Source organism: Leptinotarsa decemlineata, unplaced genomic scaffold (assembly GCF_025532065.1).
Source record: "Leptinotarsa decemlineata unplaced genomic scaffold, Ldec_3_MD MMD2_P_RNA_scaffold_8, whole genome shotgun sequence".
NCBI classification, from domain to species: Eukaryota; Metazoa; Arthropoda; class Insecta; order Coleoptera; family Chrysomelidae; genus Leptinotarsa; species Leptinotarsa decemlineata.
Genome location: NW_027412535.1, coordinates 161,908 through 188,455, shown reverse-complemented (window position 1 = coordinate 188,455; position 26,548 = coordinate 161,908). Strand labels below are relative to the sequence as shown.

The 26,548-nt window shown below is 33.8% G+C and overlaps 1 protein-coding gene across 2 annotated transcripts in view; it reads left to right on the top strand.

Annotated features, from left to right (window-relative positions):
- Positions 1-23,792, top strand: part of LOC111509665 (uncharacterized) — a 193,236-nt gene extending 169,444 nt beyond the window's left edge. For both annotated transcript variants that reach the window (XM_074170308.1, XM_074170309.1), the window contains exons 10-11: positions 2,211-3,905; positions 23,398-23,792. In XM_074170308.1, the coding sequence (XP_074026409.1) occupies positions 2,211-3,890 (1,680 nt within the window). In that variant the 3' untranslated portion in view covers positions 3,891-3,905; positions 23,398-23,792. The remainder of the gene's footprint in view (positions 1-2,210; positions 3,906-23,397) is intronic.
- Positions 23,793-26,548: the final 2,756 nt, after the last annotated feature.

The window sequence follows — 26,548 nt, the reverse complement described above, 5'->3', positions numbered from 1 at the left end:
GAGTTTGTGAAGATCAAATTTTAAGGGGTAGTTTATGAAATTACTGTGGATCTTCATCGTAACTTTCGAATCATTTAGAAAAAAAACCTCTTTGTTCTTTTTAAAATCGCCACTTGTGTTCATTTTAATAAAATAGAATTTATGAAAATTGATAATTCACGATTAAATTCTCATGAAAATTATGAAACTGAAAGAAAACATTTGTCTAGAATATCTAGAAAGAAAAAGGCTATATTAGAAAGGGTTACTTAATCAGCTGCGTTGTAGCTCAATCACAGACTCGATAACTGAAGCTACCGCCACACTACAACGAGAACAAAAATCGCAGATTGAAGGAATGACGTCACACAGATACCCAGACCAATTATATCAAGACCTTACACCCCACTGAAGCCGTGTACATAGTAGTAATACCTACACTGCAATACCTTAAACGTGTTTTTCTCGAAAACTTGTTTTTGTACACTATGTACCTTTTTTCGGCGAACACCACATATAATGAAAACTTGACAAAAATAACTGAACATTTTTTGTAGACTTGAAACTGTATCTTCAGATAAACACAGGAAAAACTGAGTTCTAATGTATTTTGTTATACAATGAATTGGGTCAATTATCAATCAATTTAATCAATGCTTCATGAATTCGGATTCAATAAGTTCGTATGATTGACATTTGAACATGTACATACTATTTTGGGTGTCAAATCAAAGAATTCATTCATTCATTCGAATCATAACTTCTGGAGTATGAGGTATATCAAAATGAAATTTGGTATGTGTAGGTTGTTATGAGGAGGAGTGGTGTCGCATATTTTTCACACTCTGGTCTGGAGTTATTTTCAGTAAAAAGCTTGAGAATGTGATATTTTGGAAATTTTCTACGTCTTCTTCATTTTTCAGAAATACAAAATTTCCTTGTTGCTAAATCGGTTCTTTACATGAAGAAATTTCTGATGGTTTGGAGGTTGCCAATTGGGATATCTCTGAGCAAACAATTCTTTTTCTTTTAATTTTTATGTAATTCTATACATTTTGTTGAAAAATTAATTTGATATTCAAAGAACATTAAGAAACTCCTACTGTATGCTCATAAAGTTTGCGTGACTGTCATTATCTAAATGAGTAATTTGTGGATGATTCAGATAGAAAGGACAGAACGCGGAAGTAATTTCAGATACGCCCATTCATGGAAAAGCTTTCCTTTTCCATGTTGAAAATGTTATGGGTCATTTTCGAAGAATTCTGAAGAAACACAACGTGAAACCAATATTTCAGGACAACAAAAACTATCAGAAAGAGTCTAAGACCAGCTAAGGACACCAGAGAGCTTTTAGTGAAGTTGTGAAAAGAAGTGCAAGTATCCAACTCTAAGAACATGAATGAAATTGTCACCTCGAGCGTATCAGCTGTAACTGAATATACACGAAAAGAAAGGCGCTCAACCTATATTGTTGGAAGAGACACAAGCACTCAGAATTGCTTTCCAAAGGTGTATAGGGAGGTGAAAGAAATTCATAAACATAGAGACAATTTCAATCGAAATGAAGAAGTTATTAACACAAATAGGATTTGGTTATTTGTATTAAATTGCACACGAATCGGACCTTTTAATTTCAACGAAACCATGCCTCCACCGAATGAATAAAATCGGAGACCAAAACATCGAAACAGTATGTGCTGTGAGGATAACAAGAGCACTGCGTCTGTTGCCGCATCGAATTTATGTTCTTATTTTCAAACAATTACAAATAAATTGGTTGCGTCAAATTCTACAAAAATTCTTTATTCGAAAACTTCAAAAATGGTAACAATTGGAAAAATAATAGATACGAAAATCTCAATTTACCAACTTGTCTTATTCCTATGCATCCTACATTCCTACGCACTAAAACTTGAGGGTTGTAATTTTTTGACATCACCATAGATTAGTTCGATCATGACTTTCTAGGTGAATTGTTTCAGAAATCCCAAAATATTAAAATATGCCAAGTGTTTCCAGAGCCATTTATGGTGAAACCGGAAGTGACCGGAAAGTGAAAAAATATGGGAAAACTCTCCTCTCCACCTACCATTTACTTATAATACCAAATCTCATTTTGATACACCTAATATTTTAGAATAACTTAACAAATAGATTGGTTGATACCCGGTATACAGTAAATCTAATATTTACATAAAGAAAACTACTAAAATTGATTATTTTTTCAGGCACAGAAGAAATCAATTGTTGACAATATAAGCACCCCAGTAGTTAATTTGATTCACCTTTTTCCAACCTTTGTGGAAATTGAACATGGATTGGCACCTTCCACATCAGAAATGGAAGTCTTTCACGATTTAAATGTACCTATAAATTTCTGTTATCCACAGTATTTCAAATTTGATAGTACTGAAGAAGTCAAACTAATTCTGTTAGCCACTGCATTTCACGAATCATATTGTGTGAGGGAAAGTAGAATTTATTCTATCCATCCCACATATTTCATGGATAAAGAAAAACATGAAGCAGAACATGTTGATATGTCCTATTTTGGCGAGCTACAGTCTGCTGTGATTGCTTATTGCGAAGATGAAATATTTAATGATGAAGAATTATCAGAAGGTGTTCAACATGATACTTCTTACTTGGAAAGTGACATAGGACTCATTACAAAAAGGCTTGAAATCTTGAAAAATAAAACTGTCAACGAACTTCGGAAGGACCGTTTATTATCGGAAGATATAATGAAAGACATTTTAAGTATCTGTGACAATGATCAATTCAAAAAGAGTAGAGATAATTATGATGAACATTTTGATAGAGAAATCCAGACTGAAGCAGAGGAAGATAATGTTGCTGAGTCAGCAGGTCTAAGTAGATCACATGAAAGTAGTTTTCAAACAGCAATAGAAAACCTTTCAGATCCTGAAAAGTATCTACTCGAAAAAGAAGACAAAACAGCTTTTGACAAAAATCATCCTTTTAGCAAACTCAATTTTGATGAAGATGATAACCTGAAAAGTAGTGAGAGTTCAGTGTCTATCAGAAGTGATTCTGAGTTAGCACAACATTCAGAATTAGTAGTTGAAAAACCAGAGGAAACATCTTTTTCATATTCCAGTACAAATCCTTTTTTAGAAGATTTGATTAGTTTTGGTAAAGAAGGGAGCCAAATTTCTAATGATATTCCCAGATTAAATCGCAATAATCCATTTTTGTCATATTCAAAACCAAAACTTGATATTTATTGTTCTGACGGTTCAAGTGAAAGTAATAACTCTACCGATTATGCCAATCTAGAAGAGGCACATATATCTCAACAAACATGGTCAACTAACGATTCCAGATCTTCAGATTTACATTATTTCAAACATTTTGATTTCTCTAATACAAATGCTGTAAAACCATGCGTAGAGGAAGATTCAGAACAGTCTTCTCTAGTACCACAAAATTATACCTCTCAGTTTTCTTCATGTAATATGATGATGCCGAATTTTGAATCTCCCTATTGGTCTGTAGCTTTCAATAACCCTTACTACCATAGTGCAAGGTTTGCAAACTGTTCTTATCCTATGAACGGTTTTTGTTCCCCTACATCACTATCCACAAATGGAATTGCCTTTGGATTACAAAATATGTTGCCTCAAGCTTCTACTGTATGCCCACCTCCAGGTTTTGCACCCAGAACAAATTTTTCTCTTGCACACACTAATTATATTATTTCTAATAATGATACGAGGAATGCAAATGGATCAACCAAATTCTTTAGGTCGGCTCTTCCCATGTTCAACTGCGTATCTGAAACAGCTACCATATCGAATTTGAATGTTACCAGTGATAGGGATTTTTATGAAGTGTATAATGAACAACTGAGACTCAGGATTCAACAGTCCAATTCAAGTGAATAATAGATCCTATTACAGGTAATGGTAATTTATATCCTTATTTCACAAAATTCGGTTTTTCTCAATAAGTTTGCTAATGTTACATATGGTGAAAAAATATGACTAAATGCAAAAACAAATTTTCAAAAGGTTTGTGAAGAATAATTATTATTTTTCCATTAATTATTTTTTTCATTATCAGTATTGCTTTGATTCGGTTCGATTTTATTTCAATATTTTGAAAAGAAGTTTTCATAATCAGTACTTCTTGAAAATTAAGAAATTTCAATCTAATGCAATATGTATGATGGAATTGACCGATAGTTGATGAAAATCCATAACTAATGCTTTCAAAAACACTTTATTGTGTCTTTACACACCCGAAGAAGCTATTGTATGGCGAAACACGTGTTTCGCCATACAATAGCTTCGTATTGTGAAAATCTCACAATAATTTTTTTTTTGAATACGTTAATGCAATATGATTTGATGTACCACCGAAAAGTATCTAAGAATGTGAAATGGTGGACCATTTCTGCCTCTCTGAACATACACATATAATTATAGGTTTGCGAAAAATGATAATTATTTTTCCATTACTTATTTTTTTCTTTACCGATATTTATTTGTTTCTGTTCGATTTTATTTTAGAATATTGAAAATAAGTTCTTCTTGAAACTAAATGAATTTCAATTCAATGCAATTTGATTTGATTTTCAACTGAAAAATATCTGAAAATGAGAAATGGTGGACCATTTTTTCTGCCTTTTTCAACAAACACTGGGTATGAACTCCAACTTCTTATGAATTAGTTGACAATCCAATATATCACAGCATTAGAGAGACATGATTAGAAAAAGAATAAAATGGGTTTATTCTTGAACTAGTTTCCTTCCTCAAACGAATGACAACCCTCAAAAATCGAAACTAGCGCGAGCTAAGAATCAACGAGTTCTTACCTTTCAAATTGAAATTAATGGTGGTTTTACGAGAGGAATTAACTAATCAACTGGCTACCGTCTGATCATAATTCTGACAATACTGGGTTATACAATTATTTTTGTATACTCTACATAACTGCCAAAAATATTTTTTTCTTCTACTGAAAGTGTTCTTCAATAACGATCCACAATTGTAGAGATTGCACGTTCATTTTTTCTTTCAAATCCTTTGATGAGTTTCTTTTGAAATTGAAACCTCTTGCGATTATTTTATTTTCATTTTTGATTTTATTCCCTAAATTTTTTTTCGCTTTTCAAATTCATTGCAACTATTTTGATTATCCGTTTTCTTAATAGTTTTTCATCTGTTCCATAAATATTTTCCATCTATTTCAATATTTATTTTTCCAATTTGAAAAGAATGTTTTTCCGAATCATATTTAATTTTGACATGCCCATTTTCAAACCATTTTTATCAAGGTATCACTTTAAATTTTGCTCAAAGAGATCGAAGTTGACATGTTTCACAATTTTTGTAGTCTCAATATCAAATAACTTACTCAAGATAGAAGATATCAGTAACCTACAAAATGGAGATTTTTGCAACATTACTGAATTAACAGTCTAAATTATATACCAAGTTCAGAAAATAACGTAAATTTCACATTCATTTAGGTATACTTGCCCCTGAAGTATGATAAAATTTTCAGCGATATTCCTTGTTCACTTTATCTGTGGTAGCCGTAAAGTTAGACGTGTTTTTAAGAGCTCAGCGACTTCTGTTTGATTAAATGAATGTGTATCCAATTTTGCTTAAAAAATGAAACATGGTTTTATGGATATGATATCGAAACTAAGATCCCAGTGGAGGTATTCTGGTTTGGTAAGACCGAAGAAGTCTCGACAAGTGCGGTGAAACCTGAAGGTTATGCTCAATGTATTTTTTTATTTCAATGGCATGTTGCATCATAGATTCTTGACACGTGGTTATTACCTAAAACCTACAAGTTTAACGCCTTTTACGTAAAGCAATCTGAAAAAAAACTCCTGAATTTGTGCAAAAATAATTCATGGCTTTTGCACCACCATGATGCACCTGCTCACATTAGATTGCTTGGTCATGTATTTTTGTCTAAAAACGGAATACAATGTCCCAGTTTCTATATTATGGTGTGTGAGTTTTCCTATTTCCAAAAATAAAGAGAACCTTAAAGGCCGTCGTTTTATGTCATGAAAAAACCTTTGCTAAAAAAACTGAAGACTATCCTAAAAATCGAGTTTGAGAAGTGTTACGAGAATTAGAAGATGTGCTGGCACAAGTGAATAGTATATATTGGGGATTATTTTGAAGGCGAAAATAAAAATGTAGATAAAAGAATACATATTTTTCTCAAACAACCAACATTCCTGTTATTTTCTGAACTGATTTTGATTAAAAGATGTCCCGTGAATATGGATAAAACATATCTAATATACAATAAACTCAGTAAAGACCGTTTATCCTAAACCTCAGAGCCTTATAGTGAATGCAAACTTGGATATTATAAACTAGAAGAGAGATAAACCTATTGGAATAAAATATGCTACATATATAGAAAGAGTGAAAAAATATCTAAATATGTATTATCAGTAGATCCATCATTTACTGTTATTATTTCTGTTTATACTTGCACAAATGCATTTTTTCATTTTATATACATACCAAATGTACATTTTTTCAATCATATAATTAATTTTGATAAATTATGAAATACTTTATCAACCACATTTCCTAATTTCCCTAGTATTGAATTATTGTTCGGGAATATATTGTATATTTATGTATCTATTCATCTGTTCAGTATTGACATTCTTTCTTTATTCAACTTTCTGATAACTTTATATAGTGTAAATAGTTTAGATCATAACGATATTAAAGGTATAGAAGAAATTCAGAAATCGTGTCTCGGATTGATCTACAGTATTCACAAATATGATCCAATATCTCATGAACTAAGATCCACGAAATGGATAAAAATGCAAGAATGTCGAAAACTTCATTTTCTTATTTTGACCCATTCAATAATAAATAAATAGTGTTCTCTATATCTTTACAGTAAAATAAAATATAGGACAGATAATCATAGCTTTAATTTACGTCAGAAGGGTCTTATCTTGCTTCCACCATCCAAAGCTTCTTTTTTCGGAAGAAGCTTCACATACAATGTTTTCAAATTTTATACTAAGATCGACCCATCACTTCATACTATGAAACTATATTCATTTTGAAACAAAATGAGAGACAGTCTCTTGGCCAAGATTGAATAACTCAATATTTTCACATGTAATATTTATACTTCAACATTTATAAAATAATTTTTTTTGGCTCGCAAACAATTATGATTTGACTTATGTTAACCTGGGGCTGAACTAGAACTTTTCCAAATTGTTTTCAGTTCCATTTTGCATTCGTGTTTCATATTATTTCATATATATACTTTTTTGTTATTTTTTTTTTATATTTTTTTATGTTTATAATGGGCCATGTAATTAGACGCAAATAAAGAAAGTATTATTATTATGTGACCCGGCAAGCTTAGTACCATAGAATTATTAAATGTTCTGTATATTAATGAATAGCTAAGTTTTATCCTGTAAATTAAAAAGGAGAGAATTGTTTTGCAAATGAAAGTTTTTTGACTTTCTACTGCTCCATCATTCTAAAGGAAGGAAAATAAAATAACTTTCAATAAAAACTACAGATATATCAACAAAGTTGTGTAGATCATGCACAGATTTTTATTTCAGATACAAACTGAAAGAAATAAACCCTTTTACTCATATTCTTTCATTTTTGTTTTAGAATGTAAAACGAGAAAGTCAAAAAATAATCCAGGTCACTTTTACGATTAGATTTTGTGTGAGAGAAACTGTAGAACAAAAAACACTGGTAAATATATTGTATAGATATATAACATATACATTTTCACTATTTACTGTAATTTTATAATTGATATAGAAAGTCAACTGAGTCATCAGTAGATATTAACTCTCAAGCAGAACAGTAGCTTGAGAGCTAAAACAAGAGATTTTCAGCTAGTAGATCTGGCAACATGAACCTGGCCCTCAAGTCAAGCGATTTCTTCTTCACATATAGTGGATTGATTCGCAATATTTTGTAGTCCAAGTGCATTATAGTTTCATTGTGAAAGATTCGATCTTGCTCGCAGCATTGTAAATAATAATTTGATAGATATTTCTGACGTCACTTCTATTATGAAATGAAAATTATTCAAACATGCACAATTACAAATATCATAGCATCAATTTTTTTGTGCACAATCGTCATAATCTAACAAATCAATTTCTTTTTTCTTTATTTTTTTTTTACTAATTTTCCAAATAGCCTAATAGTCATTTTGCTATTCCACACAGAGAAATCTAACAAATCCAAACTCATAAAAGTTGATCCAGCTGTTATCGAGTTACACCTTATCCAGTTACAATTATCCAGGGCAGACACAAATCCAACAAAGCAAAAATCATGAAATCGGTTCATAGTTATAAATGTTGTAACTGAAAGTATTTTGCGACTTTGTTTTCTATATTAGAAGATATGAAAAAATATCTTAAGACTGTCTGGCTAGTAGCCCTTCAAACTGTGAACCTGAGGAGAAAAAGATTCAAGGCCGGTGTGTTAGGGATGTTAGTCAAGATAGAAAAGATACTCTGTTGATAATACATTTATTTGGAAGGAAATTAAAGGGATGAAGATTGTTTCTTCTTGTTGGCTGGTTTCTCCCATGAATTTACTACAAGTTTTTTCTTCAAGTCACATCCCTCCCAACACATGTGGAGTTGGTCCAACAGATATGTGCCTTTAGTACGAGCAGCTGGTGCAGTAAATAATAATAATAATATATTCTTCATTTCATATAAACATTTCTACATAAAACACTATATATACATATATAAATAAAATTACTGAACTATTGGGGTAGGTACGGACTTCAATTCTACAAAAATACTAGCAACTGAAGACAATTATTACAAAACACTCTTTTTAGAGATGGCCTTCATCTCATAATCACATTCACTCTTTATTAAAGAAACTGATATCAACCATTTAAGTGAAATATATTGCTATCTATTGCACTTGTATCAAGGAAATGTCCAGAACCTTTCTAATGAATTGTCAAATTTCTAACATATATTTGAATGTTAGCTTCAACTTTATTTAATTCTAATTATTTCATATTGTGACATGCATAAATTTATATTCTAATATATCTTCATATCTTGATCAAATTAAAAGTTAGGACACTGTCAATTTCTTTTCCATTGGGTATTTTATGATACATTTTAACTTGGTGTTCTATGAAACTGGTTTTTGAGTTGTTAAAATTTGGCCTTGATGTAGAAAACAAGCGTCCATCAACTTCAATATTCGAATATTCTCGTTATTCTGTTACTGCGTCGTATAAAAATTCAACATAATTAACTTATTTTAAATATTGACTGAAAGTGTCAGAGTGTTTTATAATAGTACCTAATATTATTTTAATCTGTTGCAAAGATTGTATTGTCAACTTTACCATAATGTTTTGTTGTAAATATATTTTATGATTTTTCCACCATTTGCATACAACCTCATGGACAATGTAAGTAGTTTTATCAAAACTTAAGCAATATGTAAATACACATTCTTACTCTTGTAGTTTCCCTGATGATGACAATAAAAAGTGTCGAAATATTGAAATCAATGTCCTAAGAGTATTCTTTTGCATGCTGCGTACCCCAATAATTTAGTAATTTTGTTTCTAACTAGTCACCAAAGACTACCCATCTATTTTATATATATATATATATATATATATATATATATATATATATATATATATATATATATATATATATATATATATATATATATATATATATATATATATATATATATATATTAATATAATCTAGAAAGGTTAATGCAGTCAAGCTGCTGGAAAATAATTCCATGAAAATCAAAAAATACTTATATATTTAAGTACTTTTTGATCATTCCCATATTGATTTCAATTTAAGAGCCACCGGTAGACAGCTGTTTCAGTCTATTGGGCATCGTCAGTACCGGGCAGGCGGTCCTCGATTGAAGACGAAATGGGAAAAAACCAAGCAAGTACTTGATAAAAATAGCTGCGTAAACGCAAGCGAAACATAAGTGGAGCCACCCAAGTCAACTTGCCAAGTTTTTATGTCTGTGTTGGTGGTTTGACCAATCAAACGACAACTGCGGTAGCAGAAATCTGGGAAGCTAACCTGAAATGCCATCGGAAAACATATATATTGAGTGAGAGACAGGGTCTCTCACTCAAAAAATCAGAAATCAAACTTTGCTCTACTTTGCCAAGCTTTCGCTTCTATTGGGAAGCTTCTTCAGGGCAGTAAAAATGATTGAAAAACAATTATTGAACATATAAATTGACGAAAAAGTTAAACATGTATAGGATTTTTTGTTCCCTGCTTTAAACAGGGTTCTACAGATTTAATGCAAAATTCACACAGGATAGAATGAAAAATCAGGTATACAGGGTGTCCCTGGACTTCCTCTTTTCCTCTCGGGAATGTATAGATGGGGTCAAAATATCACCAGTACTTCATATAAATTTTTTTCCTAAAATCCTTCGTTACCAAGTAAACAGGCCCTCGAAGTTACAAAATGAAAAATGTTTTTCTTTGATAACTTTTCAAGTGAATATTCAAAATCATCCAAATTTTGGTAATTGACTAAACAAATGAATTTCTTCGATGAGCTTTCATGCAGGAGTCAGTTGTTTTGCTACAAAGTCAGGAACGGACTACCCCCGATGGTCCAAATCCCAAAACTTTGAAATGACAGATATTTTTCAATAAATTAAGGTTACTTGGACAATTTTATGAATAAAAGTACTCGTGTGGAAAGTCGATCGGAGCAACGAGTCTTGATAAAAATGTAGTTTCACTCGACGACATCAAACCCGCTCGTCCACCATTATTTGAAATGAATAATTATCAAAGCAGAAATAATAATGAATACGTTAATTCAACAACATTTATCCTGAGATGTCTACCATTATTCGAAAATATTAGTTTTTAAGGAAAATGGAAATGATAGGTAAAATGTTCATAACGAATTTTTATAATGCAAACACGTTTAACTAACGAAACTCAAGAGCCTCTAGAGCAAACAGAAATGAAAAATCCGCTGCAGAAACTGCTCGATATGACCACCTTCTCTCTCTATACATTTTCTTAGTCTGCGAAGACACCCTCTCTGTACTTGAAATAGCATTCCAGGGTCGTTTCGTATGGCTTCACAATGTAATGTTATTCTATTCAACAATGCATCTCTTGTGTGAATAGGTGTAGCGTAAACAAGGCTTTTTAGATGCCCCCACAGAAAGAAATCCAATGGATTTGAATCTGGAGACCGCGATGGCCATGAATATGGCCCACCTCTACCAATCCATCTATTGTGGAGAATATGGTTCAGATGGTCACGCACAATCAAACTAAAATGAGGAGGAGCGCCATCATGCATAAACCACATATCTCTTCGGGTTTGCAATGGAACATGTTCCAAAAGTCCATTCAAATCGTTCTGAATGAACTCCAAATAACGTTCTCCATTCAATCGGTCCTGTAGAACGAATGGTCCTATAAGATGGTTTCCTATGATACCAGCCCAAACATTCACGTTGAATTTCCGTTGGTGTTTGGTTTGCAATATCCCATGGGGATTTTCTTCGGCCCATATATGGAGATTATGAGAGTTGATAACTCCATCTCTACTGAAACCTGCTTCATCAGTGAATAAAACTCGATTAATAAAAGTCATATCGTCTCTGCCTATCCATGATCCAATTGGCATATTCCAGTCGTGCTGGAAAATCTTGAGGTGTCATGGCATGTACCTTCTGGATGTGAAATGGGTGGAGCAGTTGTTCCTTAATTATTCTATGAATAGTGGACTTGGATGTATGGAACTGTTCTGATAGATTTCTGATGCTCATTGAAGGATCATCAGCGACGGCTTCCAAAATATTATCCTCCAATACAACGGTACGTACAGTCCTAGGAGCGCCCTCACCACCTCGTTTTGGCAAAACTGTACCTACAATAATATCGAAATAAAACAACGTGCTCAAATTAATTATCAATTATTACATACCTGTCTCCCTCAAGCTGCGATCGACACGCTCGAATGTTTCTCTTGACGGTACCGTTCGATTGGGAAAATGCTCGGAATACAGACGACGAGCTTCTGCAGCATTACAAAATGCTCGTCCATAAAATACATGCATAACTGCATATTCATTGAATGTAAACTGTTCGGCCATATCAAAAAAATTCAAAATATCCTATAGAATATTGGCAATACAATGATAGTCATATGATAACGCACCACTCAACAAAACAAAATCGCATTCCAGTTTCTCATTTTTTATCAAAACTTTCTAAAAGGTTTTTTGTCAACATCTGTGAAAGAAATGGAACATAATTATTCCCTGGATATTTTTCACCTGATCATGTGCAGCCGTTTTTGTAGTTCATTCATTTGCTTTTTATTAGTATAGTAAATATTTTTTCTGATGTGCGTTTTTTCAGCTAAATTTAGATTCGTGTTAAAATTATAATTATCAGTGAAACTCCTCAACAGTTTAGCTGTGAAGAAGAATTTGAAACATTCGAATGTTGAGTTTCATGAGATTCAGATAACTGATCAACACGAAACGTGTTTATTCCACACGTATTATGTACATACAAAATATGGAATGAATTCGATATTTCATAGTAGAGTAGCTTGTTAGTTTAAAAACACCACGAATCTACAGAACTTGATATTTCTTTTGAAAAAATATCTGCTATCACAATTGTGACTTAAACTTCCATATAGGTACTGTACTTTTTGTTTACGACTTCATTTTAGCATACTTTGTATTATTCCTGTTATAAATGTTGTTGAATTAACGTTATCATTATTATTTCTGCTTTGATAATTATTCATTTCAAATAATGGTGGACGAGCGGGTTTGATGTCGAGTAGAACTACATTTTTATCAAGACTCGTTGCTCCGATCGACTTTCCACACGAGTACTTTTATTCATAAAATTGTCCAAGTAACCTTATTTTGTTGAAAAATATTGAAAAATATCTGTCATTTCAAAGTTTTAGGGTGTGGACCATCGGGGGTAGTCCGTTCCTGACTTTGTAGCAAAACAACTGACTCCTGCATGAAAGCTCATCGACGGAATTCATTTGTTTAGTCAATTACCAAAATTTGGATGATTTTGAATATTCATTTGAAAAGTTATCAAAGAAAAACATTTTTCATTTTGTAACTTCGAGGGCCCGTAACTTGGTTACGAAGACTTTTAGGAAAAAAAGTTATATGAAGTACTGGTGATATTTTGACCCCATCTATACATTCCCGAGAGGAAAAGAGGAAGTCCAGGGACACCCTGTATATAGAATAGAGTGTGGCGAATGGCCTGGAGTATATACAGGCCAAACCGATAGAAATTTTGACATAAGACTGCGTAAACACGTCTGTTTGGACAAAAAATCTGCAATGTACGAACATCTCCAAGAATCAAACCACAAGATAAATGAAGATAACCTCAAAATCCTACACATTTGTAATGAATGGAAAAAATGAATTTGTTGGAGGCCATGGAAATTAACAAATCAATTAAAAACCAGAATCATATACCCCTAAACGAGCAACTTGATTTATGTAGGTCTCCTCTCTTGAATTTATGAGTTTAACAACCCCCGAGAATTTTCAGGGTGGAATTTCAAGTTGGCATCCTGATTCGGCCAACTACCTGACTCTCAAATACTTGCCCTTGCAGCATACCTGAAAATTCTAATAAATAGATATTTCAAAATTTCAGATTTCAGGTTTATACTTGATAATGGGGTCAAACCCGAAACCGGTCGTATAAATAAAATATACCAATGGTATTTAGACAAAAGTGTCTTTATTCATTTCATTTAAATGATCATGAATTACCATAAAGTAAACAAGTCATCAATCACACATATCATTTGGAAGTGATTTTTATTTTAATCATTTGCATGATGAATTGTTCCTGTTTTTGTCAATAAAAACTCGTCCCACAAGTTTCAACTTCTGAGGGTGATCTTTCGTAAAGAAGCGACAGCTGATTAATAGATGAATCTAATTTAACATACATATATTTTTTATTGTATCATACTTATAGCCCCCGGCCACCAGACCGACTTCATTTCAGCAAAACTATCCATTTCAAGGAAGAATAGAGTAAATTATATGTAGATAGTTTAGAATGCTGTACGCTATCCTAAAGTCATATCTCTGTTAGATAAACGACATAGCTCAGAATATAACAGAAGTTTTTATGAGAAAGTGAAACAGATAAATAGGTATAATTTAATCTCGACCCTTCACATCAAATACTACTATTAGTGTTAATCAATGCAAAATATTTTTCATTCGGCAGTCGATGTCGAAATTTGGCTTTCTCTCAGACTGTGTTGAGGGCCCTTGATAATATTGGATAAGCAAAATTTGAGTTTTCTGTCATCATAGATGATGTTTTCGTAAGATAAGATATTCATTCTTACTTATATTTAAATTGAAAGGGTTAAATTTTTAGGAGTGACTAATTTTTGGGAATGTTTTTGATTTTCTACCAGAAAAAGGAAGGAAGCAATCAATTTTAAAAGAAGTAACTTCATACATAGATGTGTAGATCATGCAAAGAAGTAACTTTTAGAAACAAACTGGAAGAAGAATGCCCTCCTGAAAGAACTACTTTCATATAAACATTGAATTACACAAAAGAACATTATTTCGAAACAAATACTTTTATATGAATACTGAATTATACAAAATACAGATTTTGATGATCTAACGTTAACTGAACTTCAAACTAAACATCCCGCTGACGTCTGTCAAGAACCTATACCCGACATAAACTGTACTCCACTCCAAGTTGATGAAAAATAAGTCTTGAAAGCAGTCAGATCATTTCATACTGGTTCGGCAGGAGGAATAGACTCCCTCAGACCTTCCCATTCACAAGACTAGACATCAAAAAGTTCCGGTTTTAAAGGTGAAAAGCTTCCGTACTTTAACTTCCTTGTGTAACAATTTGCTGATCGGTCGACTGAATCCTGATATTTGTCCTATTTTGTATGGTACCTCTTTGATAGCATTAAAAAAAGGTTTTGGCATTTGCCCCATTGCTATCGGTACCATTTGCCGTCGCCTTGTAGCGAAATTATCATGTATTGATGTTTCTGGTTTTTTTTTCAGGAAATTTATTTCGTCCTGTTCAATTTGGTTTTGGAACTCTAGGGGGATGCGAAGCAGTTGCACATGCTGCTCGTCTCTTTTTAAATCAGCATCGAATCCATCTTCTCAAATTTTTGTTAAACTAGATTATAAAAATGATGTTTCACAGAAACATCATTTCGTAAAATGATGTTTCACAGAAACATCATTTTACGAAAAACCCATGAAATTATTCCTCACCTTTTTTCTTTTATCAACCAATGTTATCAAAATTCAACATTTTTGAACTTTGGAAAAATACTATCTTATTTCAGAGAGGGGTTCAACAAGGCGATCCTCTAGGTCCCCTCTTTTCTGACTCACTTTGAATGAACTGATAAAAGTCTATCTACACCAATTTCAATTGCTGGTACCTAGGACGATAGTTCAATTGTTGGTAATATAGATTCTGTTCTCCAGGAATTCAAAAAATAATTTATCTCTCTAATGATGTTGGACTTGAATTAAATTTCGACAAATGTGAAATTTTTTCCCCTTTTCATATGCTTACAAATCCTTTCACAATAATTTGTCCACAAATTAAAATTGCCCCCAAAACACACTGGTCTTTATTGGGAGCTTCTTCCTTTGTAGAGTCTTCATCACGTTGCCTTACACATAAAAGATAGTCTCCTCTAATTCTATTGTCATCTCATCTCGTCTCAATAGTCTTTCTTCCCATATAGCATATTTTCTATTGAAATACTGTTTGGAAGTTCCCAAATTATTGGATGTCAAAAGGAGTTACAGGAATTTGCAAATCTTTACAAAAAATTACCAATAATAAATTCGAGTCAAATTGGAGTCAAGCTACTCTCCCAGTTGATTCTGGTGGTTTAGGTATTCGATGATTAGCCTCGTTCCTCTCACTGCCAGCATTTCTTTCCTCTTATAACAGTTCTCGTCATTTGATCAACTTCTTTCTTTCCAAATCTTTCTCTGAAATTTCTTATGCTCATTACTTGAATGGTGAAAATAAATGGTTATCTCAAACAAAAAATACCCTTCCCAAAAATAAAAAGTGTCAGAAAGCCTGGGATTATCCAATGATCAATTTGTTTCATAATCAACTTCTTGAGTAAGCTGAACGTTCCGATATTCAAATAGCTAGACTCAAAGCTGCTATGTCCAAAGAATCTGGTTTCTTGCTGAATGTTCTTCCCGTGACTTCTTTGGGTACCCTCTTAGATGATGCATCTTTTAAAATTTTGATAGGCCTTCGGTTAGGTTCTTCAATTTGTGTTAATTATAAATGCAGATGTGGATCCACTGTAGAAGAAAATGGTTACCATGGCCTGAGGTGTAAATTTAGTTCTGGCAGATTTTCATTCCATCAATGATTTTATAAAAAAGCTCTAGCCACTGCAGAGGTTCCTTCAGTTCTTGAACCCCTTGGTGTTAGTCGAGATGTTGGAAAGCGTCTAGACGGGATGAGTCTAGTTCCTTGGAAATTTGGTTTGGGACTTTATCTGCGTAGATACAGTTGCAGCTTCACACCTTGCCGCTACGTCTAATTCCAGTGGAGCAGCTGCTATGATTGCAGAAAAATCATAATTTCGGAAATACTCCACTTTGCTAAGTTCCTACTGTTTCTTTCCTGTTGCAATTGAAACCTTCGGTGCTTTCAGATCTCATGCTTCTGAATTGTCGAAAGAAATTGGTAGAAGAACGATGAATTCTACTAATGGCAACCGAGCCTATTCATTTTTAATTCACAGAATCAGTATCGCCATTCAAAGGGATAATGCCACATCGATATTGGGTACTCTTCCGTCTACTCAAAAATAAGATGAAATATTCCTGAAGCCACAAATCAAATAAAAATTTCCTATGAACAACGCAAAATGGAGTAGCAGATTGAACAAGTTCTGAAGTTATCTTTCTCTCACAAATTCGAAAAAATTACCATGAATATATCTTATTCAGTTTCAAGCAATTTAATTTCAAATTCCTCATTTCGTTAGTCCAATGATGGGAAGAATCATCGCATCCGTGATTACTGGAAAGAAAACAGCGGTTGAGAACGAATCATTAACAGCTACAACAAAATTAGATCAGTGATACATTCCTCAGTCAAAGCCCTTAGGCTTAATGGGTTGATAAATATGGGCAACTTCTGTTTTAAAACAGTGTAATCCAATGTTACTGGAATATTTGAAAAAGGATGAGTACATGAAAGATATCAATACTAATATTTCTAGTATGGAGGGTGCTTTAATCAAAGCTTTAGCAGAAGTTATCAAGGAATTGTGGTCAGAAGATTCATCTGATAGAGCAGTGAACACAGTCTCCTAAAAATGTCAGATTCACAGTTTTTCCCCTCAATTCATGGGTCATGCGCATCAAGATGCTCAGGAGTACCTTCGTTATCTTTTTTAGAATGTTTATATGATTACGTTAATAGAATTAATCAGAAACCTAAACGGACCTTAACGAGGATTAACGGAAAATTAACCGACAGCGGAAAAGCACAAGAGTCATGGCTGATTTATTTGAGTGCATATAACTCTAAGATTGAAGATAATTTCGTTGGTCAATTAAAATCTACGATGAAATGCACATACTGTGGACACTCATCTGTAACCTTTGATCCTTTCTGGTATTTGTCACTTCCCACACCACAAGAACTGGCCAATTGAGTTTATCACAATGCGTGGTTTTCTTCACAAGAGAGGAAACTTTGGATGGATATGAAAAACCGACGTGTACTAGTTGCAAGGAAAGTAGAAAATGCACAAAGTCTTTATCGATCCATAAGTTTCCCCGTATTTTAGTAATTCATTTTGAAAGATTCTCTCTAACAGAAATATTTAGAGGCAAGCTAAATGTTGATATCAAATTTTCTCTAGGTTAGGTTGATTAGATTTGAACAATCATGCAGCAGACATAGTGACTCCTTGTCGTTATAATCTATATGCCCTTTCGAATCACAGTGGGTCTACTTAGAGCGGACATTATATAGCATTCTGCAGACATCCCTATACTGGCACTTGACACGAATACAATGATTCACACAAGTGACCAATTTCACCAAACTCGCTTGTGAGTGGAGATGCATACATCCTCATTTCTGAAAAAAAGGAAACGATTTCGCACCTTTGAGCGTTTTGAAAAGTTATTTTTGAACTGTTAATTTTAATGTTATAACAATGAAAAGAAAAAACTAGATATACTTTGCAACAAAAAAGTTCTGGAGGTATATTCATTTCTTTTTCCGGTAACAGGTCAATAGGGGTATTTTTTGGGCAAGATATGACATTGAAGTCTAGTATTAATCCAAATTATAAAATTTGAATCATGTTTCGTTCGAATAAATAAAGCGAAATATTCGAAAAAATGGAAAAAAGTCGAAGTGACAGTAGAGAGTCCAAATTCCGAGCAAGGGTATGAAATTGTAAACTAAGCAACTTTTTTGGCGTTTTTCGAAATTTACAAAAAAAAAACTGATTTTTTGAAGATTTTCGAAAAATGTCAAATTTGACAGGTTTAGAGTAGCAAAAGGATAGAGGCTGTTTTTTATTCATTTTTCAAGCAGAAACAAACTGCGAAGTCAAATTTTCATTATATGTATTAATAAAAAAACTTTCATATGTCGCGAAATCTATGTGTTCCAAATCAAGTGATGCTACTAATTCGGTTGAACGGACAAACTAGTAGCATTTTTATTGGCCTTCTCGATGCCGAAAATAAAAAAATTACAGTCGCGTTTCCAAAATATTTCATAAAATGGTATTTTTTTTAAGGAACACCCTATATTTCAACATGCATTTCGATTCGTAAAACATTCTCAACAACAAAGCTTATATCACCTTTCTTCCCAAAGTTGAAAATAAGCTACTTATGTGGAAATATTTATTTAACTAGTACAAAAATAATTTATGTTGTCATATTATTGAGGTTGGAAAAATGTGTTTGATTCGATAAAGCGGAATTATTATAAGTAATCAAATTCCTTTGAAACTCTGTTGAAATACTATTTGTCAAATATTCTCAATATCTCATGACAATGTCATAAATTATTGTAACTGTCAACTACTGTTTCAATATTTTTCGAAATTTCGTTTTCCCATCAAGAAAAATGTGATATGTTAGAATCCTACTTGGTTTGCCAGAAAAATAGCATAAGGGCACCCCAACACTACAGCAATTCGTTTCCGTATCGTGAATTATCTAGTCGAAGTTTTTTTTGCTGTGCTTCATCGTCGATTCAGAAACAAAACATTTTGAGAAGAGAACTAAAAAACGTTTTGTAATATCTCAAGATACAGAAATTGACGTTTTAGCCTACTTTGAGATAAATCCAAATTTTAAACACATTTTTTTTAAACAGAATTCCATCAGAGATTTATCTCGAGAAATAGCTGTTCCACCATCTATTATTCAACGAATTCTGAAGAAACATAAGATTTCTCCTTATAAGTTGAGACCAGGCTCGACCTCAAAAACTGAATATTTGGCAGAAATTTTATGTGACCACATCATAGGACCTTTTTTTATCGATGATAATTTGACTAGTGATAAATATTTGTATATGTTGGAGAATCGAATAATACCGTGCATCAATAGGACAATTGAGGGAGATATAAATTTATTCGAAAACGAAATAGTTTTTCAGCAGGATGACGCACCTCCTCATTATGCAGCTCCAGTACGACAATTTTTGGATGATCATTTTCCTGGTCGCTGTATTGACAGAAGAGGTCCTACAGAATGGCCTCCAAGGTCTCCGGATCTCACTCCTGTAGATTTATTTCTATGGGGTCATTTGAAGTCTGAAGTGTATCAGATAGAATCAACAACATTAGAAGATTTGAGAGGTCGGTTGATACCATCATCAGTACTGGGCATGGTCTCTTCAGAACGGTTCACATCGTTCTGAAGAGACCATGTCAGTCAGTCAGGGATCTAGTATTACTCCATTATTCAACTTCCCTGACAGTTGTATCTTTTCGCCTCAAAATTATGCCAAGTAATTTTTCCTGGATTCATCTTATTTTGATATTCAGAGTCTGCTGCTCATGCTTCCTCTTAGTATATTATTTCAGTTGCCCTAAATTTTGAAGGTATAGAGTCTGCTGCTCATGCTTCCCCTTAGTATATTATTTCAATTGTTCTGAATTTTGTAGGCTTAGAACAACAGTTTACATATATTATGGTTCAGAAGTTTTCGTAACTCGTCCATAATGATGTTCCATAATAGTATAGAAACAACTACCCCTAGAACAACCCTTGCTACCCGTGCCACGACAGTTTCCTTCATAACGGGATATACCAATTTTCGTTCCGAGCAGTCCATCCATCTGTAGCTGTTATTACTATACGTCTGTTCAACGTTTGGATGACTCGTAAGGACACTCTTAAAATGCACCATCAATATCCAAAAAAAAACAACTTATACTTCTTCCTTGTTCTTGTAAGCATATTCTTCTTTTTCATGACCCGACATAAAGTATTTCTATTGACATACTGACCTGTATGCATATTGGCCACTAATACGTTCTTAATATACTTGTCAAATGGTTTTTTAATGCTTTCAATGCAAAAGCCAAGGTATTCACCGAAGATTGTCGGATTTTCCCAGGTTTCGGAATCTTCTTCAAATATACCACTTTCGTATCAGCCAATTCTCTCTGGACGCCCTTTTTAGAGACCTCCAGTTTTGAATTTATCTAGGACTCCGGTGTTAGTATTGCAATTCCTTACCCAAGAAAGTAAACCGGTAGAACTTTCTTTTAATATGTCCTGTTTTTGTGTACCCTCTGTATTTGTTTTCATTTCATTTATTGAGACCTGTGATACCTTCAAGAGTATCTTATAGAATTCAGTACGTATTTGGATTCTTCACAAGTATCTAATAGAGTCTAGCACATACTCGGGTCTTTTAAAGTTCCTCGCATTGTCTCCTCTATTAGAGTTGTCTTTCAAGAGTTTCATGTACTGGAACAACACCGCGCCTTTGGCACTGATTTAGCTCCCAAATGAAACGCGCTTTGAAGTGAATTTTGATGAGCGCTCGCTTTTAAAGGATGACGGTTATTGCCAACCGGCAACATCAGTAGGCGTTCTTGATTCGCTTTTGGTGTTAGCATTGGCCTGCGTAAAAGTGACAGCAATTTGTAGAGTGTTATGTTTCTGAGTATAGTTACTCTTGGATAACTCGAGTATAATCGTAACAAAAATATGCTTACATGACTACAAAGCACTTGTTGCATTGAGTACGATGTAGGTGCTTGAGAGGGCAGGGGGAGGTCATTTGAAACTTCTTGAAACTATATGATTTCTATAGTCTTGAAGCAGAAAATGATTTTCAGCATTATGATATCAGTTGTAGGTGAGGCACGTTAAAATCGTGGAAAAAAGAAAACAACCCAAGAGGGTTGGGACACTCCAACAAACGCCATACAAAAAATGGGACAGGAAAACATTAATTTTATTTTTAAGGAAAGTAATCTCTATATGCAAAGGTGATAATTTACTAGAGGCTTTTTGTGAAATTGGTTTTTCATATAGTCATTAATTTTGTCATATCGTACCAATTATTTGGCTCAAGGGTTGTAAACGTAAGATTAAACGTACAAAAATAAATGGCTGAATACTACGATTGAAGGATGCTCTCATGCTCCAAATAATTTATATAATATAAATGACCTTTTTTAATCATGAAAATGTTTCAATAAAAATCATACAGAATTTCCCTATCCCATTTTTTTTACGGCGTTTGATTTAAATATTATCTGAATTATTGCAAGATCTATTGGCAAATTACCCTCCACTAGGGTTATAGTTTTCATTTTGGCATGATATTCACTAATAAAGGGATATCCAATGATATCCCTTTATTAGTGAATATCCAATGATCCCCTAAAAATGTATCGTGAGCTTGGAGTCTGAAAGGTGCTGTATTAGGGTTCTAAATATCATTCAAAACAAACAGGTCAATTTCGAAGTAACTAGTCCCAGAGTAGACTGTTGTCACTTATTTGAACAAAAAGAAACTGTTTGAGAGTCTCTTAGATTTCTCCAGCGTTTCATTGAATTTACTTAGGGACGTTTTTTATTGGTTACAATTACCTGATTTCCGTGGAATTTTACAGGTTTTCATAGATTCTTGCTTAATTCGTATCAGATGTTCAATCCACCGAGAAATATTCCTATTTGATCGTTAACTGTACTGTGTATCATTTGGTACTGTGTACCAAATGAAATAAATTCTAATTAAATCACGCAATACAACTGGTTTTTATTTTCAGTTGTACTTATTTTTTTCAACAGACAATAATTGTATACAGAATATGCCATACTGCATCTGAAAACAATTTCAATATTTTCCAAACACTTGTAGATGTGTCAGGGCATTGTACATGAAAAATGTCTTGAAGAATTCACAAATTGAATAATATGCATTGCATTGCATGAATTAAGCATTTCGATGGGATATATTAGGATATATTTGAATTAAGGAAATTGGTACCAACTTCCGATATAATCGAAAGTTTTGGAAAAACACTATTATTTCCATTCGATGAAACATATATTATTTGAAACCAACATGATCTATTGGAGAAATTCAGGAGTTTCAATTTCTCCAATAGATCATGTTGGAGTTGGAGAAATCGAAACTCCTGAATTTCTCCAATAGATCATGTTGCAGTTTTAAGGCACTACCTTAAAATCACTTAAAAAAAGGTTTGGTGATGCAGCCAGGAAACGACTGAGTCGTCTCCTCAAGAATGGGGTACCTTATAAAACCGCCTTGCACCAAATCTTTGAGCGGCATATGCAGAATCTGTCTCAGGTGGGGAAACAAACCCCCCCATGAGCAGGTTAGCAAACGTTTGCGCTCAAGTGATAATTCACCAAAACCAGAGGCGAAAAAGCCCTGCACGGCTGAATCTAAGGCATCGTCAGGTGTAGCTGACGATGCCCCGCTGGAGACCGAATCAGGTGGGCAGAGCCGTACTCTTACCATCTGACCTGAAAGACCACTCATCATACAAACAAATCGGCTTCGTTAAGAAGCTGGGTTTATTTGACCGAGTATGAATAGGTGTGAGCCACAATAAACCCTTTGGACCTAACCTAACCTTGAAATCAAGTGAGGCCATGCTTCTTTGATTTTCACATTAACTGCAAATATAAATTTAATTCGATGGAATTTTGCATATGAATATATTCATTTTATTCCTGATTTGATATGTTATTTATTTTCTTTAGGAGTGATTGCTTTCCATATCTGATTCCTTATTTTATTTTTAGGTGCCAGGGTGTCCCAACTACGAAGGTATTAATTTTTAAGTATTAACTTTACAATTGACCAAAATTTTTTGTTATATTTGTAAACTTTTTTATAAATATCATTTTGTTAGGTATCAGTAACATGTGAGAGAATGTTGTTCATTTCGTAAATAGAAGTTGAGATAGTTTCCTTAGTTGATGATAAATCCGTACATAGGGCGTATAGAGCACTTGTGACACCCTTCGAAAAGGAAGTTAATTTACTCAATTATTAATTATAAACAACCTTTTTACTTTTCTAGAATCTCACAGTATCTTTTACCTCCTAAGAACAGGAATCTGTTTGTATTTTTTCTTTCACTTTTTTTCAGGACACGAGTTTAATAGTGTGATGAATAAATTAAATTGTAACAATATTTCAAGAATATTAATTTATTATTGCTATTACCGTTTGTTCTTCAAATAATAGTGACCGTAATAATAATAAATAGTTTAGTGTTGTTCGACATTCACAACTTTTTCGTCCAGTTGGAACCCGTTTCGCGAAAGGCCCACATAGAAGCCGCAGAGGTCAATTCACTTCTGCAGCAACACAAAGATAAACCAATGCATGGGCCTACTTTAACAACATTGAAGACCTTCGCTTTTTTCAGGTCGAGTGGGGTGAAGTCGTAAACAGGGGTTCATCATGGTCTGCTAAGATGATGTCTTCAACAACTTAGTCAGTCTACCGCAGTCGCGTGATGTGTACAGAGGATCCTGACACAAGATGCAGGGCCTGCCGCTAGGCCTGAGATCCTAATGCACTTGTCAGCATGTTCAGCGTATGTGATCTCAGTCTATATCCATCGACATAACACGGCCCTAAAAGTGCTTTATTACCACGACACTTTTGCGGTATTGACAAGATACCGGTGTAGCTCTACGCTTCAGGGGATATTGAATCCATTATGGAGAATAAGAAGTGCTGACTTTATTGGGACTATTCATTCCTCACAATCAGGCTCATAAGCCTGATGTAGATATTCTTTACAATCAGAGCAAGACGATATTCGTCGTGGAGGTCAGCTCCCGGTGTGACGAATATCGTCCGAAAAGATGAGAAAAAATATATGAAATAACGACATTTCTCCTTCGAACTCTGCCGACTTTATCCAAAACACTCTTGTGTTTTAGGATGAATAGTTGTTTTGATTATTTTATTTTCTTGACTCATTACGTCTACTTAGGAAACACAATTCTTGCACGCAATGATCCCCAACCCCACGGTCACTGGTTGATAATGCTGGCGCGCACTCCCTACTGTGTCGGAGCTTCGGAGACAAGAGTCTGATCAGCTTACTCTTTGGGAATATTTTTGTGAATATTCTATTGTCTGCCATTATATTATAAGGAATATGAAGGGTTCATATTGAAAAAATACAATGATAAACAAAAAGAGACGTTTCACATTTTTAGTGTTTATAAGTGTTTATAAAAAGTTTGCTGGTTCGTTCGCCGGACGCTCCGTCATAAGAAATACTTACTTATCGGAATTCAACCAAACGGGCAGACAAATATATCAGTTCTCGAACCTTGAGATCTTCAGATTGCAAGTTGAGCGAAATAGGTTTTCTGGTGACCTCCGTCGCGCGTGAGCGACAGTTACTAAGAACGGCATGAAAAATTAGCGACCATCTTACTAAGGTGTGTTCGGAGTGATTTTGCCTGAGGCAGTGGTCTCATGGTGTTCGCGAAATCTTTGGGCTGGAAGGGGTTCTTTCGACGGTCGACCAAGAACGGTATTTTCTTTTGGGAAATAGTTTTCCTGTTAATTAAATCTTTGAAGAGTTTAAATATTTGAAAAGAGGCGGTGGGTGCGATTTTAGATAGTCTTTTATTCTGTCGTAAGAATAAAGAAGTGTTTAAAAAGAAATCTGTTTTTTCCGTTAACCAGCTGTCGCACCCCTACGAACGACAACCTTCAGAAGTCGAGTAACGTGTGATTCCTAACACGGGTTACATTAGAGTGGGAATCGGGCAGTGTAGTGCGTATATCAAATAAAATTATAATTCAGCAGGCCGAAAACGTGTATAAACAAGTTATAATTGAAGTGAAGTATTGCTACGATATATTTTTGGGTAACCTACAGGAGAAGCCGGGACGAGATAAAAAAACTGCGGTGAGTTAAATATACATGTAGAATCACCATTTGATGAATTTTTGGGAAGGAGTTAACTATAAAAATCACTTTACAGAGTGCACCTAATAATTGAGTCATAGTTATTTAGCGGTCAGAAATTATCGGTCAAGTTAAAGTATCACAGTCATCGTATATTGTAGTAATTTACGGCGAAGGCACTAAATTTGAGTTTTGTTATCGAGATTTGCTTATTGTTATTTCTTTTTGGGTATTTTCCTTTAACTATTGTGTTGTATCATTTTTCTTTATTATTGAATATAGTAGTTTTGAAGTTTAAAGCCGACTTTTATTTCAAAATCTAATAGAGTAACCTTTTAGAAAGAAGTGACTGTGAATTCTTGAGATCTCAACGGCAATAGTCTAGAATACCCGGAAACATTCTAGAATATTGCAGATCATTGTTGAGCGATCATGGGAGTTAATGGTTTGGTAGCCCTTTAATCCCTCATCGAAGAAAAAAGTTTCCCTTTTTACCCTAAGGGAGTGCTTTTCAAGACATATGGGCTGGAAGTTTCGCGCTCTAGAGGTTTCTAGAACAGTACATAATATTCGAAACTATTAGAGAGCATTCCATTGGTAGCGGGTATATAAAACAAGATGCGTTGACCCCTTATTATTTGTAATTGTTATTTTATTTCAACTACCACACAATGTCATATTATTTTTAGAAGTGAACAAGAGTATGTTCACAACTATCAAACCAGCAAAAAGAAAACAGCACTTCAAAGAAAGAAAAAGTCCAAAAGTAACAGGAATTAGATGTTCTCTGTGAAAGGAAAATTGAAGACACGCCACAAAGTAGCAAAACTATGGGTATGAAGGATGATTTAGATCATGGAAGGGTTAAGTGAGAAGGAACCAATTACTACAAGAGTAGGAAAAAATTGAAGAAGGAAAAAATGGTGGAATCAGAAAAATCAGTAGATGAACTGAGTCAGTTCGAGGACACACCCCACCCAGGAACCTAACGTTAGAAAACAGTACTTCAA